The 20,120-nt window shown below is 47.0% G+C and overlaps 1 protein-coding gene across 8 annotated transcripts in view; it reads right to left on the reverse strand.

The window, feature by feature from the left end:
• The window catches only part of PALLD (palladin, cytoskeletal associated protein), a 399,249-nt gene that overhangs the window by 237,437 nt on the left and 141,692 nt on the right, over positions 1 to 20,120 (reverse strand). For 7 of the 8 annotated variants that reach the window (XM_067745408.1, XM_067745409.1, XM_067745411.1 and 4 more), the window contains one exon: positions 538 to 716. In XM_067745408.1, the coding sequence (XP_067601509.1) occupies positions 538 to 716 (179 nt within the window). Of the gene's footprint in view, positions 1 to 537; positions 720 to 20,120 lie in introns of all 8 variants that reach the window. The other variant, XM_067745415.1, reaches the window with a different exon arrangement.

Here is a 20,120-nt window from a genome sequence, read left to right on the forward strand (position 1 = left end):
AAGAGATATTCTACTCTCTGCCCACCCCTCTTTAATGCAACATTGATTCTGGAAATTTTTTGACCTAGTGATTACAAGTCCATGGTACACTCAGCAGAAATAGCAGCATCCTAACAAAAAAGGAAAAGTTCTAGAATCTAATAGAAATGAGAACATTTAAAAATACTCAACTGCTTAATATCCCTGTGAATGATCTCCTAAGTCTTTGAGAGTTTAACTTTGGTTGACAGGTCTAGTATTTCTAGTATTTTAATATGCCCACATTCTTCGGCCACCAGAGAAACCAGAAATAAGTTGGACACTTAGTATTCTAAATAAATTCACGTAGCTGAAATGTTTTAAATGAGAAGGAACAAATGTTGACATCAGACATTGTCGACGTAGACGTACACCCAAGTGTCAGAGCCACTCGATTTATCTGCCCTGGAGGACAGACAAGTGAGGTTTGACTCACAACATTGGAAAACCACGTTCACAAGAAGCAATGGGCCCCTGCCCACTCGGCACCCCACGCCCCCACCCCACATCCCTGGGTACCTTCAATGAACACCTCGGCCGATGTGGTGTCAGAGCCAGCGGGGTTCGCGGCCAGGCAGGTGTAGCGCCCTGTGTCGTCCTCAAAGGCCTCAGCTATGACCAGCGTGTGCAGGTCGCCCCCGTCCCAGCGGATCTGGATGTCGGGACTGTCGTGCAGCTCGATCCCCTCACAGAACCATCTGCTGGCCAAACGGAAGTCCCAGGACAGGAGGGAGAGAAAGGAAAAGGGGACGTTTAAAATAATAAAGCAGAAGTGAAAGGCGAGATGCTATGTAACGAGATGCCTGTCTGATTAAAAAAAGCCCTGTGTCCGTGTTACTAACCTTACGAAATGCTATTACATTTGAGACCATGAAATGCATGGCTAGACAATTCCCATGGGTTTTCTTTGTCAAGCACCTTGTACATTTCATCAGCCTGGAAATAGGGGACATCATCACACTGGGAAAGACCACTTCAGTTACAAAATGAAAGGAACACAAGTTCCAGGTGTCTTACAAAAATGTTTTATCACCAGTGCCTCTCACGTCTATTACAATTTTATCTATTGTTCTTATCTAAAGAAAAATATGAAAGTAATATAAACATTGTGCTCAAAATACTTAAGGTACAGTATCAAGGGAGACACTGTCATGTTACAGACCCTGGGCAGCAATGTTCCTGTTGACATGGTCAGCTGGGCAGGAACAGAGTTAACGCCTTCCACATTTCTGATATTTAGAGAACCTTCCAGCAGCGTGCCCGGCCCCCATGATGCGGGCAGGGGCAGCAGTGCTCTGTAATTCATTCTTGCTGGTCTCACCCCTTCCCATCGACCAGGCCCTTGGTATGGGAGGTGGCAGGTGGCCAGACTGTTTCTATGCGGGTTCCCCCTCACACCCTTTCCTTTATTCCCTGAGCACCTCAAACTCTCAACAGGATTTTTACAAAAAAATACAAAGCTGCCCTAACCCTCCTCCCCACAAACGTGATTTAGTTTTAAAGAAATACGAAGGAACGTGCCACTGACAACTAAAAGGACTGAATTCTCTCGGACAGAATTGTCCATTTAGCTCTTAATCAGCACTGAGAGATTTTCCCTGAGTCTGATCCTCTATAAAATTCTTTGGACTTGGCATCCTTTTTATGTCAGTGAAAACTAACCTTTTCTGCATTTAGATAGCATAATATAGGCTTCTGTCTATATTTAGTCTGAAAGTTAAGTTAATAAAACAAGCCAGTTTGCTAATACTTAGCATATTAACTCCAGAAACTATATTAAAAAAATAAGTACGAGATATTTGGAAAAGAACAGACATGACTTCGGGAATTAAAAACCATATAAAGGGCCTCCCTGGTGGCACAGTGGTTGAGAGTCCGCCTGCTGATGCAGGGGACGCGGGTTCGTGCCCCAGTCCGGGAAGATCCCACATGCAGCGAAGCGGCTGGGCCTGTGAGTCATGGGAGGCCCGCATACCGCAAAAAAAAAAACAACAAAAAAACCCAGCCAACTGAGCATCTAATGCAATGCAAGGTATATTGCTTTTGAGGCAGTTGAGAAGGGCAGTATTTCATGATTCTGAGTAGTTTGTGATTTCCTTTGTTTTCGTAAAGTCCTGGAGAACATTCTGGCCGAGAACCATTTTCTAGTCCCTCCTTCTCTGCTCTTTCCACAATCACAGGCCAGATCCTCACCCCGCCCCCCCGCCCGGAGAACTGTCTATGGCTCCAGTGTTACTCGACCTGAAGTCTTTTAATTGATCTCTTCATCCCTGGCAAGCTATGGAGTCTTTATCCTGTGGCAGGTGAAAGCACTCGACACTCTTCCCTACATGAACCATTCCCTAAACTTTAGATCTTTATTGTCTGCTTTCCTATAACTTGGCCCAGGTTTTCTTTTCTATCATGTTCCTATCCAAATCCTGTTTCTGTCAGGTATCTGCATGGAGTTCTCGTTTCCTATGCAGCCCTCATGTATGACCTGCTTCCTCTCTGCTCCCTGCAATTCTCCCCTCACCCTCGGTGCCCATCCCACCCTGGAGCTGCTCTCCTCACAAGCAAGCGAAAGGTGCCTTCAACAGACTCAGCTCTACCGAGCACACGCTTGCCGGGCATCTTCCACGTGGACAGCACCATGTCAGGTACTAGAGGCCTGGAAGAGTCGAGCCTGGTGGACTCTGGAACCGGCCAGAGTCTAGGTGTCTGTACGTTACCTAGGGTGAGTTACACTGCCATAAAAAGATAAGAACCAACTGTCAGAGGGAAAATGAGGCATGAAAAAACACAATTAAGGTTTAAAAGAGAGGACGATTGATTGCCTTGGTTAGATAAGCTCCTTGGGACACCCCTGCCGGCCACCCCAGGGCTGTGACACCCTGACCTCAGGCTGTGCACACAGCCTGCAGGCCACCACCTGCTTTCCTGAGGCCCGTGAGCCAAGCCATGGTTTCCATGTTTTTAAAGGTGAGGAAAAAAATCAGAAGAGTTATTTTGTGACACATGGAAATTATATAAAGGTCAGATTTCAGAGCCTATAAACAAAGTCTTGGGGGATCACAACCGTGCCCTTGAACTAACACAGTGTCTGTGGCCACCTTTGTGCTGCAGCAACAGCTGGGTTGTTGGGCCAGACTGCACGGCCCACAAATCCTGCAACACTTATTATCTGGATTTTACAGGAAAAGTGTGGTCCTTGGACCAGGGAGTGGCATCAGCACCATTTAGGAGCTTGTTAGAAATGCAGAATCTCTGGAGGTCTCGCAGAAAACTAAAAACAGAACTACCACATGATCCAGCAATCCCACTCCTGGGCATATACCCTGAGAAAACTATAATTCAAAAAGATACATGCACTCCAATGTTCACTGCAGCATTGTTTACAATAGCCAGGACATGAAAACAACCTAAATGTCCATCGACAGAGGAATGGATAAAGAAGATGTGGCACATATATACAATGGAATATTACTCAGCCATAAAAAAGAATGAAATAATACCACATGCAGTAACATGGAAGGACCTGGAGATGATCACAGTAACTGAAGTAAGTCAGACAGAGAAAGACAAATATCCTATGATATCATTTATATATAGAATCTAAAATATGACACTAATGAATCTGTCTATGAAACAGAAACAGACTCACAGACATAGAGAACAGACTGGCGGTTACCAAGGGGGAGGGGGTAGCAGAGGGATGGATTGGGAGTTTGGGGTTAGCAGATATAAGCTTTTATATATAGAATGGATAAACAACAAGGTCCTACTGTATAGCACAGGGAACTATATTCAATATCCTATGATAAACCATAATGGAAAAGAATACTTTAAAAAAGAATATATATATATAACTGAATCACTTTGCTGTACAGCAGAAATTAACACAACATTGTAAATCAACTGTACTTCAATAAAAAAATTAAAAATTTAAAAAAATAAAAGAAACGCAGAATCTCGACCACCATCCCAAGCCCACTGAGTCGGTCCAGACCCCAGTGATTCACATTCACGTGAAGGGGAAGCAGTTCCAGTCTGTCACGCATGGACCAGGCCAGCCTGCATCACGGGGCCTGCGTCATCACTTCTTGAGCAGAGAAGCCGTATTGTATGTGTCCTGTATCTGCAAAAATATGTTCTGTTTGTTTCTCTCTCCTCTACACTCAAAAAATTGTAGCCTTATTCACTTGGCAATTGATACTATGTCACTTCCTATCCTCCGTGGTGTTTCTTTATATCACTATCTGAGGCCTAATGCATTTAGGCCTTACTTCCTCATCCAGGAAATGGACTCTCTTTCACTGATCCATAGTGTACTGCACCTAGTTGGTGCTTTAAAAATACTTACTACCTGCCACTTGTTACTTTAGAATATGCTGCCCAAGAAAAAAACAAACGGTGAAGGCTCTGTGGCCTAACAGATTTGGAAGATGCTACCTATTATGTACATGTATATGTATATATCGCTCCTTCATGTAATTAAGATTTTCTTATTAAAGGCCCTGAGAAGTCCTGCAGAAAACAAACTAGTTTAATGTTGTTTAATCCAGCATTCATTCATCTTACTTGGCCATGCGACTCTTTCTCATTTTGCATCTGCTAACATCCCGTGTTATGTTGCACGATGCTTTTCTGGCACATTCATCCCATAGAGCCTGCGGTTTTTAAAAAATGAATTAAGGCCAATTATAATCTGGGACTTCCCTGGTGGTCCAGTGGTTAGGACTCGGTGCTTTCACTGCCATGCCCCAGGTTCGACCCCCTGGTTGGGGACCTGAGATCCCGCAAGCCGCGTGGTACAGACCAAAAAAAAAAGACCGATTATAATCTGAGCAATGATGATAAGTGTAAGCCTGAAGGACATGATCGGGAAGCACAATAAAGCACTTGAACTACACTGAACACTGGCAAAAAGGTTCAGGTACAAATGCACGCTGGCCACAGCCTAACACACCTATCTGGTCTTGGGGATGGTGCCTCGTGACACCGACATGGCACGTGGTGATGCGGGTGGTGCTTACAAACCCCAGGGATGACCTGGCTTTTGCTTTTTAAACACTCATGCTTTTTGTTCTCCAGCTCCATGGACGACATTTTTAAAGCATCTTAGGTTGTAGCACGTAGAAGAAATAGCGCAGACAAAAGACTAAATTTGTCTAAATCAGGCAGCAAGCCTAAGACTTAACGTGAGTCATTCTGTGGCTTCGACACCATCAGGGAAAGTCAGAGCGTTACGGGCCCAGGAACTGCCACAGGGCCAGTTCTACACTGTCGGGATGGGGGCTGTCACGGTGTGGCCTGAAGGAGGGGAGAGGCTACAGATATCGAGATGGGGGGGCCTCCCTGGGGCACCAGGCAGGGCCCATGGCTCCAGCCACTGTTCACATAAACGTGTGTCTGGTTCACGGCTGGAGCTGCAGTGGCCTCACAGGGATGTTCGGCAGAGACCGTAGGAAAAGTCGTTCACCTTCCCGGTCCAGGCTCTTCATCTGAGGACAGGAGACCTCGCTATAAAGCTTCATAATTCTGAGGTTCTTGGTGAAATGAAAAGGTTGTATATTTAGTGAATGCATGAAAAATACTTCAAGAAATGATGCAGGAAATTATTTGATGAAAGGTGTTAAGTCATGAACGGCTTTGCTTCTTTGAAGGGTCCGAGCATATCGCGGTGTTTCTGAGGCTATGCACCCACATCGGGTCCCTGACCTTGTCATGACCCCCACTGAGTCCTTCACCTTCTACGGAATGAACTCTGCCCCTGCCTTTCTCTCCCACGAGGACAGAGGCTTCGGCGGGGCCCGGCCTCATGGCTGTGCTCACGCAGCTCCCCAGGGCTGTGAGCTCCAGCCCCGCGTCCGCACACGGCACCTACTTGGCACGTCTTTAACCGTCTGTGTTTCTGACGCTTTGACGTGCTGGCCTGGCTGAACCCGGAGACGTGGCCCCTCTCAGGGCTGCGGGTTCCTGGAGACGGTGAGTGACACCTTCAGGCTCCTTTCCAGTAAGACTCACCAACCCAGAGCCCATCCCCCTACCCCCGCAGGCCCTCCCACTCGGCCACCGTGCACCTGCTCTAACGCCCACAGCCAGGCAGTGACAAGCAGGACAGCCCCGAGCCCAGAGCTGATGGCCCCATTCAGAGCAGCCCCGGGGCCTCCCCCTGCCCCACCCACCAACCCTTTCTGCAGGGACACAGTGAAGGTCCCCCCTCCCCTTCCACTCTGCCTCCCGACCCACCCTGGGGACCCCCTGTCCTCCCCCACCCCATGGCGCAGGGAGCTCCCTGCTCTGGGGCCTGTGAGTAATACAAGCGTTTCAGAGGCATCTCCTCCTGACCTGTCAGCCTCACCACACCTGAATGATGACAACACCTGCTTTTTCATACACTGAACTCATCAGAGAAGAATAAGCTTACAAATGAAGACAGGCTGGAACAGGTAAGTCGTTAAAATAACACCTATGGGGCTTCCCTGGTGGCGCAGTGGTTGAGAGTCCGCCTGCCGATGCAGGGGACGCGGGTTCGTGCCCCAGTCCGGGAAGATCCCACATGCCGCGGAGCGGCTGGGCCCGTGAGCCATGGCCGCTGAGCCTGCGCGTCTGGAGCCTGTGCTCGGCAGAGGGAGGGGCTGCCAAAGTCGTATCTGGTCATTTCTGCCTGAAGATGTCCACAGAGGGAAGTTGATCTGCTCTCACCTACTCAAACTGAAGTGCAGCTACAAGGCATAGCATGAAACTCAAAATCATCAACTCCACGCATATGTCAGAGGAGGAAACCGGTCTTCTCCACTCTTCTGTAGCCGATCAAAGACACATCACCTTCTTATGTGACCTAAGAAATCCTGAAGGTTTGAAGTCTGGACACCACGAGGTAGCGGATGAGCTAAAGTCACTTTATTTCATTAAATTTCTTAACATTTCCATCAGCTTCCTGGCAAAGAACTCGAAACACTTACTATTCTTTAAAGAAGAGGTAAACGTCAGGGCTGTTGATTCAGTTTTGACCTGCAATTTATCCTCCATTAAATTCTTATTGCTAGCGCGGCTTAAGACAAGCTACGACATAAACACACAAAATCAACGCAGCCCGGGTGTGGGGAAGGCACAGCATGGGTGTGACACTCCGCCACCCCCCCCACCCCCCCGTCCCGAGGCAGACGTCATTAACAGATCAGAATGTCTTCAGCTAGTGGAACCGAGTGCCTCGGAGTGGCAGGCGACACAGCAACCGAAGCGCAAGCCTGTAATGGAACACACTGCCGTCCTCACCTTGGTATCCTAGAAAACACATTTCACTTCCCTGCAGATCCTGAAAGCTGCTTCTATTTATTACAAGGTGAGAGTGGAAAGAGACCTTGGTTGAGATGCAGCCGTGTGGAAACATGTCCTGTGCTAAGACAGAGCCTACTCGGGTAGAATTCCGCAGAAGGGCACCTGGACGTTTTTTCATCCCATTTCTAATACCCAGAAGCCATTTATTTAGTGGACAGGACACTGGACAGCACATTAGAAAATCAAATCCAGCTATCTATATACCCATTCTGTACCTCTGATAAATTTCAGCTTCCTGTCATACTTCTAATCTGTTACTATAAAATGGGAAACACGTATAATACAATCTCACAGCTAGGATGAGGTGATAAAATGTTTGGGAACAGTGATAGTTCTTAAGGGCTTATTTGACTCAAATGAAGGGAAAGAGAATGAATCCTTATTAAATGCCTATTATACGCTACGTGCTTTGCAAATACGGCCTCGTTTTACCTTCCCACAACCTTGTGAAGTAGTCGTCATTGTACTGAAGATACAGGCAGCTCCCATTTATCTACAGAACACGGACGATTAAATCCAGACCATCTGCACATTTCCTTTTCCTCAATACTTGTAGTTTCACCTTTCATGGAGCCTTTTACTATGGATAGAAACAAGCTGTGACAAAGTTTCCTGGTTCTTCCTCTAATCTCTGTGGAGCCACGAAGCTGCTATGTAATTGCCACCCGACAGCAGCTGAGAAGCAAACCTTGCCCATCCGTGTGCCTGGTAAATCCCCAGTGAAAAGAATGAAGAGATGCCCACGTCACAGCAACCCAGTTGAGACTGGTTGTCAGATTTTGAGGCCACTAAATGGGGTGTGAAAATAACCCTGCATTAGTTAGAAATAAAATGTAAACGGGTTAGGAGATGCGGTCTCGTTCATTCATCCATTCACTCATCAAGCAATCATTTATTCATCCATCAAGGGGCTGACTGCACTTCAGTTCCAACCCAGGGACTGACCAGGGTACAGATGGCAGATAAACCGGGTTTTTCATCTCATGAGACTAGTAGTAGGGAAAACGGAGAAGAAATCCCAAGTACAGACATCAGCTCATCTAATGAAATTGGGTTTTCCCACCACATGGAAGCAGGTACTGCTTCAGAATCTTTCAAGGTTGGTTACAGCCTCCAGCTTACAGATTCAGCTTGCTATACACAGAATACTTGGGTTGAAATCAATTTATTAGAGACAGGATAATGTTGATGGACTTCGTGAGTCTTGAATTTTTCCTTTTTATTCATAAAGGATTATAACACGTAGAAAAAAAAAAAGGACTGTAGCATTTAAAGCTCTATACGATGGCGTATTTCTTTATATTATTCTGTGCTGGATTTTGAAATCAACAACGTTTTAATATACATACACATGTGTATTTCTTCTTGTGGCCTGTCTTTTTTTCCTCGGGATTTTTTTCAAACGTTCCAGCCTAAAAAATGAGACACTGCCAGAAATTCAAGGTTCCTATTACGGCACCAGCAGGATGTGGTAGGACTGAAATTCAAGAAGGTGTTTTACACAGAAGAGTTTCCTATTTAATTGTTCACTTTCTACATTTCGAGGTGAGGTTAAATGTAATGGCTGACTTGGTCTGAGTCCGATGTTGGAGGAGACCGCCTGCATCTGACTGCAGTCCTGGGAACTCCTCGGTTGGGGTGGAGAGGGGTCAGGAGAATAAGCAAAATCAGGGGCATCGCAGCTGCTTCTGAGCAAGTGGCTGTCTATGGAGACCACCAGAGGTTTCCATTTTGGACAGCGTAGGACAATTTTAGCGTTTACAATGTGGCTTTCCTTGTTTCCTGCCCTTCTGACCCCTGGCACCTGGCAGGCTGGCTAAGAACTGCATACTGGAGCTGGGATATACGTCTGGGCAAGCTCAGAACACTCTGGTTTTCCAAGACAGGGGAAGAGTGCTGGTCTTTATGACACTAAATTCAACTGCTAAATGAGAGGAACTAACAAATCCACTGGCAAAGTAGAGTTTATACTTCCCAGCATGGGAGACGGATAGTTTATGTTAAAAAAACCACATATAGCAGCACTCGGCTTCCAAGCTGACTAGTAATATCTATTCCAGTACTATCACTTAAAAGGAAATATGTATTTTAGGACTCACAGTTTCTTTTGGTGTCCTTATTTTTCTGTACCACAACGATGTGTCATGGAAATTTTCTGCACCCTGTATTTTAAACATGTGGCTTTTAAAACGAACAAATCTGACTTATAAAACTTACAAAGCTTCATCAGTGGAGCATGGCTAATATTCTCCAACGCTGCTAAGGAAAACGGTAAATCTCCGAAGTCAGTTAATTGAAACAAGGAGGCCTTATGAAATGAAAGCCTTTAAAAACAGTTGAGTTTTCATTCTGTCTTATAAGGCAGTTTCCTTACGCTCATGGGGAAACCGAGTTACATTCAAAGTTTTCTGCTTTGCTTCTCCACTGATTCGTACTTCTCAGAAGAAGTCATCTGCAAAGGGTGTCAGTGGTGATCGCACAAAGGCAAATCCAGCCCACAGCGGCCCCTTCTCCGAAGCGCAAGCAGCCACGTGGCTTCATGCAAGCGTGTGCTTGGAGAAAAGGAAGAAACCGGCTTCTTTAATGCTCATATAATGGAAATAAAGGGTAGAGAAAACACCAGGGACAAGAGTGGTTCAGCAATGGTTCCGTTTTCCAGGTGCCCTTTCTCCCAAAGGAAGGGCAGCTCTCTGCCCTGAGCTGGAGAATCACCAACATGAAACTGGCAACCTCTGCCCAGCACGAACCCCGCTCAAGCCTGCGCTCACAGGCAGGCCGTGCGCCAGTATCTCACTTCACGCATCCTCAATTAAGCACCAGTTAATTTTTATGGAGCAGTTTTTGTCTTGTCACCAAAGATTTCTTAATTCTTTACATGTGTTCCCATGAACCACAAGACACACCATGTTTATTCTGTCGAGTGGATTTACAGGCAGACCAAAGTGAAGTTATTCCTTGGCTAAATCTACTATGGCTATAATTTCGTGACCGCTTAGCTTGAGGGCCAACAGCTAAATCTGTGTGGACAACAGATGTACTTTAACCTTAGGGTCCAAAAGAGACCAATAAATAGATTGATGCTTTGAAATTCAAAGCCCAGGAAATGATAAAATAGATTTTGAACTGAAACCAGACTCACGTCTAACAATTCAAATCTCTAATCACCACTTTATCTCCCAAGACAGGAGGATAAAAGATGTGGGGTGGCAGCGGGGGATCAAGTAGCCCAGAAAAAATGAAACTTCAAAAATAATTCGACCTTGTTTTGTTCTGACCATGAGAGGTCGCCTCACGTCTGGACACTTTGAACAGGCAAAATATTTAATCACTGTCCCTAACACACAACTGTAAAAACAGGCAAGCGGAATTTACACCAAGTCCGTGTGCTGCCAGAAGCTATTAAAACCTCAGGCTGCTTCTAATCGGTTCCACACTGAGAGGGTAGTTAGCGGATTAGGGCTGGGAGTCTGCAGTCCGGTTCTGGTTCTGCCTGGTCCGTAGACCAGCCCAGCTGAACAAGACCCCAGTCCTTCTCTCTTTGGGGCTGAGCTTCCTTGTTTGTGAGGAATGAACTAGACCCCCGTTTCCTCCAATGTGTCCCTAGAAAGTAGTTCTGCAGCCAGTGGGCAGATACCGTTGAAAAAGTCTTCTGCGGCCTATAGGTTTATGGAACACCAGGGAAACCAAGTTAAACATCTGTTTTTACTATATAACTTTTTAGCACTGTGTGCCAATGTGCACTGAATTTCCAAGACAGAAAGATGGCAGGCATCACTCTCAATCCTACTGGACCACAGAACACGTGCCTCGAGGATCAGGTTGAAGATTTAGCGTGATGTGGACACACACTGGGTTGAATCATCACTCAGATCCCATCTAACCCTACGACAGTGACATTTGATACCTGCCTCCCCTTTACGACTGCCTCTTCCAGTGCCCATGATGGCATGCGTGAGATGCCTCTTTTTCCACCAGCCACAGAACGGGTTGAGTCCTTCTCTGGGCAGCCACTCCCAGTTGGCTAGACTTGGCACCTGAATCGAGACATATTTGCCATGCTTGATTTCACAGGCTATGTTTAAACATCATTTTCTTAGGAGTCAATGTGACACGCTGATTGCTAACCTCCCAACTATCCCTGACTATTAACTCTAAGAATTTTCCTTCCCCTTTTTTTTCTGACAAGCTGCCATTGTGCCATGGCACATGAAGTTACTGGGTTTTCCCTGCCTTTGGAAAATGCTCAAGGTGACCATACAATATAATGTCCAAGTCAGGGCATTTCTGAGTGAAATGACAGGAGCACACAGGGACTGTGGCCAGCAAAGCCGTGTAGACTTCACTGCCAGAGCAACGTGAAAGTGTGGCTTTGGCTTTAGTGGCTATTTTCACTCTGTAAATGTGATTCATTCCCACGAGTGGACAAAAGCAAGTCTCACGGAACACGAGGGGAGAAAGGTCCCCAAACCTCCTGTCGCTCATTCACCAATTCCCAGGTTAAAAAGTAGGTTCATCCTCACTGATCATCTATGCAAGCACAAAACTCAGTCAGCTTGACCTGACAAGTCGCTTCAAAGCTACCTGCAAGATGAAAACATGCTGGATGTTTCCAAACCTTCCAAGCCTGGGAACCTGGAGGAGACGGCTTCACCAGACAGCAGAGGTGCGATTTCAGCCACGTTGTTGCTGCAGGTACAGCATGTAGTCATTAGCTATTGTTGCAGCTCCAGCTGCACTCCAAAGGGGATAAAGTGGGAGGTGGTTTATTAGAAACACAGCCTTCTGTGCTTCCGGAACTTGTCCGTTCCATACAATGATTGCCTCGGAATTAGGAAATCCCAAAGGGACTAAAACGAAGGCAGGGACGGGGCAGCGGGCCCTCCTGCTTCCTCGACCCCACGGATGGGTGGAAACACACACACAGAACAGTTCTGCTCCGACACCTGCAAAGCCCCAGAGTTAACTGCGTGTGACAAACCACGACACTGAAGACGGCTTTCCCCTCGGCAGGCGAACACCCCTCCTCAAAGCAAGGTCCAGGAGGCCTCACCTCCCACTCTTCCCAGTGTGTGAGCTGGCCCCCGGTTTCCGGCCTTGACGGTGCTGAGGGGCAGAAGACGCAGGGGCACCCCTTTCTGGAAAAGCTGCACCTTTTAGGGTTGAAAGGGCTTCCTTCTCTGTCTCCCGTCTCATCCCCAGGGAGCTGCAGCCGCAGGGGAATGAGAGGCAGCCCGGGGCAGGCGGCTCCTCGGCAGAGGCTGGGGCCTCAGGACCTCCCGTACCTTGAACCTCATGAGCCCAGCCTCCCCAGCCTCCGTGAAGCTGACGTGGGCGCTGAGGAACCAGACACGTGGAAAGCAGAGCGCGCGTGTGTGAAGTTCACGTGCATGCCGGCCTGCTCAGGGACCCTGTGCACACATGGGGCTCCAAGGTAAGTTTTTCCCAGGGGACCCCCAGCAAAGCCACCCCATCCCAACGCCATCCCTTGAGCCCACTCTGTGTGCCTTCCAGCCGCGTGTGCAGACGCCAGCTTTCCAAGGAGACTATTCGATCACAGAAGGGTCAGAGGTGGAAGGAAGCTCACTGCTGGCAGGGGGTCTGCTCCCATCAGCAGCAACTAGACACAGAGTGCCTTCCGCACGTGCAGTACACACAGCCACACACACACAACCACACACACAACCACATACAGCCACAACCACACACACACACAACCACACGCACATAATACAGCCACAACCACATACAGCCACAACCACACACACAACCACACACACAAACTATACACACACAACCACACACACACACACAACCATACACACACAACCACATACAGCCACAACCACACACACAACCACACAAACACACACATACCACACACACACACAAACACAACACACAACCATACACACAAACACACAACCATACACACACACAACCACACACACACACACAACCATACACACACAACCACACACACCACACATACACACACACACACACACACACACACAACCACATACATACACACACGGCCACAACCCCCCACACACACACCCCTGGATTCAAGGTCTGACTCACGCCTGGAATCAAGTTCCGGGAAGAGCCTCACACACCCTGGAGATGCTGTTTGCAGTTACCTTTCTGACTACAGCCACACAGGTGGTCCACAGCAGCAGCTGTCCCCTTCCTCCCAACAACCTGGAGTGAATACAGACTCTTGCATGTGCAGAAAAGTGAGCTGTTTTCCGGGACAGCCACCGGCCCTGCTCCGAGACTGGAGGACCTGCACCAGGGCGGGAGGGGCCGCGGGTGTGAGCAGGGCGGGTCGACCGCACCTCGTTTTATTTGGCTGTTTGAACAACAAACAAAGTGGCAGGTTCCGCTGCAGTGGGCTTTTCTGAGCAAATTACCTACAGCAGGTATTTCATCCCAACAGGCTACATTTCTAAAAAGTGTTAAAATTAATGTTACAATCGGATGCAGACTTAAACCCTTTTCTTTGAAAAATGTATAGACTTCCATGATGAGAAAGCTCTCCTTTCTGACCCCCACCTGCATGCCATTATTGAAAGCTTATATTCTGCACGCCCCGAAGCTACTGTGATCACACAACACACAGCTTGTGAACTTCAGAGGGACTTGAAGACTTGGCATAAGACAAAACAAGACAAAAAACTCTGAAGCCCTCGCGGGGCAAGGGGCAAGCCTTTAGCAAACGCTATAGAAAACGCTACAGAAAACGGTTAACAGTTCCTCTGCTTGGATAGCAAAGAAAAATATGTGCTTTTTGCATTTTAAAAATGTCCCTACTGAGAAGGCCTCCATGTGTGTCCTGTGCAGGAAAAGAACAATATACTCGAAATTTGTCTTGTGGAGGATTCTGATTCCCACAGCCCAATATGTGTCTGGGGACGTCCAGAGCCTATGAGCTCTGCCTCGGCCGCCCCTCTTTGGGGCTCCTAAGCGTCGCTTGGGAAGAGGAAGAGTGACCAGTATCTCACTCAGTCCTTTCAAGTCTGTGCACCTTGTGAGAAAGCCTTTCCTCACTACCTATCATTCTGGCAGTTCATCGGCTGGGGAGGTAAGAGTTTACTCTGCTCTGCACAAAGGTGCAGGGTCCGAGCTACACCTGAACGCTGTTTCACACTCATGCCTTTTCTCAATTCCTTTGCTAAGAATTATCAGTCTCCCTCTGATCTTAATGTTTCGTTGGTCCAGTTTTTCCAGGTTATATGAATCTAGGCTTAAAAACATTTGCCCGTGTACTACGTCAGATCAATTTTGAAGGATCTAAAAAAGTTCCCTGAGGTTTCTTATGGCTAAAATGATTCCCTACACCCAGAGCTGAAACAGATAGAAATGAGCTACTGAGTTCCTTGTCACGAGATCTACTGAAGGTGGAAGAACAGATGGCAGGTCCTGTAGAAAGGATCCAAGAACTGCATGGATAATTGGTTGGGAGACTAGGACGCCTCGGGCTCTGGCCTTTCTCTTAGCAAACAACAAGCAGCTGATGAATTAAAGTGGGACAAAAGATCTAAGCCTGCTGCACTGAATACTGAACTAATAAGAACCTGCTGTATAAAAAAAATAAATAAAACTCAAAAAAAAGAAAGGCACAATCCTCTTAACTATGATGCACTGATGAGATTAGCCTAATTTAATCAAGATAATGAACTTTCTGGGGGCTTTTTAATTAGGATGGTTTATTAGGGATGTATTAACTGTTAAATGGAACTTATACTCACCACACAGACTGCTACAACGTTTCCTCGTTTCTAAACAGTTTGTATCACACAATATCTTTTAACAAACGATTTCACACTTTGTACAAAAACCTGGGTCAATTACAGTATTTCCTCTAAAAGAAAGGCTTTTGAAATTTAGTCATATTCCTTATTCATTTGATGTGTACTAAAGTTTCCATTTTCTTTTGCTGAGGTCCATGTTTGAGCTTTGTTTCATAGACTTGAAACATGTTTGTTAGGAAATCACATGCTCAAATTCAAATCCAACATGGTGTCACTTAATTTTTCAAAAGTGCATTTGAGAGCTCTGAAGAGACATACAAATGTTTGTCATTTAACTGAAGAATAATTTTCATGAAATTTATTTTGCAAATGTACTCTGATGGTTTTCTGAATATCCTACACTTCCCCCCACCTCCATTTTTTATGTCATTCTTATTTTTCCAACACTCTTCTTGGAGAAGAGTCACACCACCCAAAAGGAAAGAAAAATCCCGACTTCTGCTTGGTATTCGACCACCAGCAGAGGCGTCTGTATTCTCTGCAGAAGTGTGTGAGTGTGTGTGTGTGTGTGTGCGCGTGCGTGCGCGTGTGTGTTCACAAGCTCTGTCCCCTCCTTAGCATTGCAACCCCCCAGGCTTCTAGCTTCTGTGCAGAAGTTCCCACCTGCCTCTGCCCTGTCATGTATTGTCCATTCTCAGTGCTGACGGAAAACAAAACTAAAGTAAAACCAGCCCTTTAGGGCATTGTGCAGAATCACTCATCTTTAAATTTTCACTTTTTTTTTTTTGCGGTACGCGGGCCTCTCACTGTTGTAGCCTCTCCCATTGTGGAGCACAGGCTCCGGACGCGCAGGCTCAGCGGCCATGGCTCACGGGCCCAGCCGCTCTGCGGCATGTGGGATCCTCCCGGACCGGGGCACGAACCCGTGTCCCCTGCCTCGGCAGGCGGACTCTCAACCACTGCGCCACCAGGGAGGCACTAAATTTTCACTTTTGTTCAAAAGTAACTCTCCTGAATACAATGCAAAATGTGTATTGTGCTCAGCATGCGTAATAGGCAAACACTCATCCTCACGACCTCTCACTTTCTGAACCGACCCCCCTGCCACTGAGGAGTAGGAATTCCTCCCTCTCCCTACCCTCTTCTACCTGTAAAGCATCATTATATTTCTAAGTGACTAAGAACTAAAGTATTTAATAGCTCTGAAGTTCTGGTAGGATTAGAAAGAGGTTTTTGGCCAGTGACTAAGGAGTTAAACTTAGACGTTTAAAGAAAACGTTAAATCTGTTGCCAGGTCGATTGCTGCAAAGTGAAAAGAATGCATTTGCCCAACACTCTGGAGCCTAATAACGTAATTGTAACTAATATGCTGAGGAGATGGAACGTTTCTCACACAGCTCCCCATGTGATTTATTGACCTCCGCACAGTAATTCTTCAGCAGTTCGTAAGACCAGAATTCACAGATTTATTCCTAACTTCAGGAAAAACTGACCTCACTCTTGAACTCTATGCCTCCTTGCATCAATCTCTGAATCGTAAATTAGCTAGGCTAAATCATCATCCCGAGAAGGCCTCCACCGCACTTCCTGGGGGACAGAATCCGGTGTTCCAAAGTTGGGACTGTATCACTTCATCTTTGGAAAGCCGCTTGTAAGTACACTTATGTATCTAGCAAATAACATCAGCAGAATGCACACACTTCACGTGAAGGAGGACAGAAAGGGAGAGTCAGGAAGTGTTGTTCTGTGATGTGTGCAGGGTGTGCAGGATTCCTGGGGGCAGGTGGAGGAGGCCAGGGGCAGGAGTCTCCCACTTGGGAGCTGTCTGAGCGTCTACAAGGGAATGATAGAGACAGAAGCTAACACCCTTGCGCGCCGAAAATGACTGTAACTAATACGGGACTCGGGGCGGGGGTAGCCTTTGAAGAAGAGAATTTGGCGACACGGGCATTTAGACACCCAGGCAGCTGGCCCGCTGGTCTCATTTCTGGGGAGTTAGGTCCACACGCGGGCGCAGGACACGTGAAACATACATGTACACAGATGTGTGTTTTAGCATTTTTTAAGTATTAGGAAAACACTCATCTTGCCTCAAATGTCCTTGAGAGAGGAAATGGCCGTTCGATTTTGGCATCCCACACAATGCAAGACTTTAAATATCCTGTTAGGTGAAGCTGTCGAAAGTGCCTCGTCCAGCCGCGAAGCGGCTAAGTCCGTGCGCCACAACTACAGAGCCCACGTGCCATGACTACTGAAGCCTGAGCGCCTAGAGCCCGTGCTCTGCAACGAGAGAAGCCGCCGCAATGAGAAGCCTGCGCACCGCAACGAAGAGTAGCCCCCGCTCGCCGCAACTAGAGGAAGCCTGCGCGCAGCAACAAAGACCCAGCACAGCCAAAAATAAATAAATTTGTTTAAAAAAAAAAAATGCATCGTCCAGTAAAACCATAAGAGTAGAGAAGGGGACGAGACCTCTGGGGGGGTCAGACAAGAAACCTGTAGCTTTTCGGTTATACTGAGCGGAGGGACTGAGGCTGAGCAAAGACAGAGGCCTTTTCACTTTTCACTGGGGAGCTTCCTGTATGATTTTTTTTTTAACCATAAGCAAATATTCCTTATACACATTAAGCTTATTAAAAATGTACAAAAATGACCCTAAAGAAAAAAAAACATGGCACTATTAGAATATCCAATCTATACAGCATTTTAAAAACTGAAAAGGAAATCTATACTTTTTAGGACAACGATGTCCTGTTAAAGGACTTGCATTATCGTTTTGTCAACTTCTTGTGGTCTTCGACCCGTATTCTATTTGTCTCTACCTCGTAAGGTTGTTAGAAGGCTTAAACAAGGTAATGCATGTCTAACCTTTGGTATGAGGCTGGATGCACTGTACTCGAAAAAGGCTAGCCAGCTGATACAACTTCTGACAAAAGCTAAGGGGACCATCCATTGTCAGGGCACAGGAGACAAGTTAAGAAAAGTCTCTGACTCTGGGTGAACACAACGGAATGCACGTCCTCTAGGTCAGCTACCTACACCCGGCTGATATCCTAATGTGCTTGAAATATTTGCCTTTATTCTTTGTCTGTGAAGCTTCCCACTGCTAGGAGGGCCACTGCATGCTTTCTAAAAACATGGTCCCAGTAAGAATTAAAGAGACTTGATTCAAGAAAACAAATGTTAGCATATTGTCCTATACACTTAAGTAGACGGTCCTGAGACTGGATCTCGTGATGCAAAGAGATGCTAAAAAAAACTCACACCAGCCAGGGGATGCTCTCATCTTGCTTCCGGGAGTGGGTGAAAATACCAAGTGCCTCAGAAATGAGCATCTGTAGAATGTGGCACGTTAGGGTTGAATTGTTGTGTTTCCTTAACGACCAAGCAGTAGTTTACAGGAAAATTCTTGGCTCTGCTGAGTCAATGTCCCAAGAACAGGATGCCTTTTAACCACAGAGTGATGCTTGCAGAGGTCACAGGGACCTGGGTTGGATCGTGAAGATCTAGCTGGGAGGACGCATCAGCTCCCCCTGGAGCAAACACAGGCCCGGCTGTGACGAGCCGAGGCCCGGCTCACACACAGCTTTACTCCGGGGGGTAGCGTTTGGACAAGGAGCTGCAAGCACACAGGCTACATAAAGTTTCCAGACACGGCCACGCAACTGTAGGGACGTTAGGAAGGTAGCTGTGGACTAGTGAGGTTGCTTCCAGCTACAACGGCGCAAATGGTGCTTTGTGTAGGAAGAGAGGCATCAGCACCTGGAAGGAGCATCTGTGCGGGGACCTTGAAAGCAGATGCTTGATGCAAAAGTATTCACGCCAAGCGATTCTCTATTGATTCTTTGTTTGTTTGTTTGTTTTTTTGGCAGCGCTGTACAGCTTATGGGATCCTAGTTGCCCGACCAGGGATGGAACCCGGGCCACCACAGTGACAGGTGGCGTCCTAACCACTGGACCGCCAGGGAATTCCCCAAGACATGCTCTAATAATTCCCCTCCTTGGATGTATTAGGACTAACTGGCAAACCTCTCACTTTCTAGGCAAACAGAATTTACACCTTGTTTCCTGAGAGCATCCTCTTCTAATAATTTATACCCATCAGGGCCAAGAAGCTTTCACTTATGACTTAACAGAGAATTCGCGTCTGTCTCTACAGTGCAAGGGCCCACGTTCTCCCTCTCTTCTGCCACAGGGTTCTGATTTTTCTCTCTCAGGCTGTGAAATAGCTGCTTCTAATGAATACAGACAGATGTCAAAACTGAAGCTGCTATTACTGAATTAGCAGCATTTCTCCAGCAGCCTCTGAAAACTGCTCAGTGTTCTCCTTAGTCTGGAATGTCGGAGGCTCTGGTGGGTGACAGAAGAAAAAAAAGTAGCTTATGGGACTTCCCAGTGAGAGCTGATTCTGGAACTCTCTGGAGCACATTAGCTCTTTACAGGAAGCAGACAAACCAGAAAAAAGGGGACAGTTCATGTCACATCACCTTTGGAAGCTCTTGCAACCCCAGAGAGCAGCCTGAGTGGATTGAAACAGGGAAGGGAAAAAGCAAAGTGGAGCAGCCTTGTTCTAAGTCTAGGGTTTGGATAAATAAGGAAAATGTGCAATTCAGTTCGTGGGAGGGAGTCGTTTCCCCAAGGGGTGCACTGAACAGACTAGTTACGTCCTGCAGGCCTGTGGGGCTTTTTGGCAAGTACTTTTGGGTGCACATATGCCACCCCCCAACCTGTTCAAGAGCCCCTCTCCCACAAGGCTTCTTACTGTTGCTGGAATCTACTGTTTCGATGTGTCTTCCCAGCAGCCTTAAACACATCTTTTTCTGTAATTTTTTTTTTTTTTTTTTTTTTTTGTGGTACGCGGGCCTCTCACTGTTGTGACCTCTCCCACTGCGGAGCACAGGCTCCGGACGCGCAGGCTTAGCAGCCATGGCTCACGGGCCCAGTCGCTCCACGGCACGTGGGATCCTCCCAGACGGAGGCACAAACCCGCGTCCCCTGCATCAGCAGGCGGACTCTCAACCACTGCGC

This window comes from Pseudorca crassidens, chromosome 7 (assembly GCF_039906515.1).
Source record: "Pseudorca crassidens isolate mPseCra1 chromosome 7, mPseCra1.hap1, whole genome shotgun sequence".
In the NCBI taxonomy this organism is placed as follows: domain Eukaryota; kingdom Metazoa; phylum Chordata; class Mammalia; order Artiodactyla; family Delphinidae; genus Pseudorca; species Pseudorca crassidens.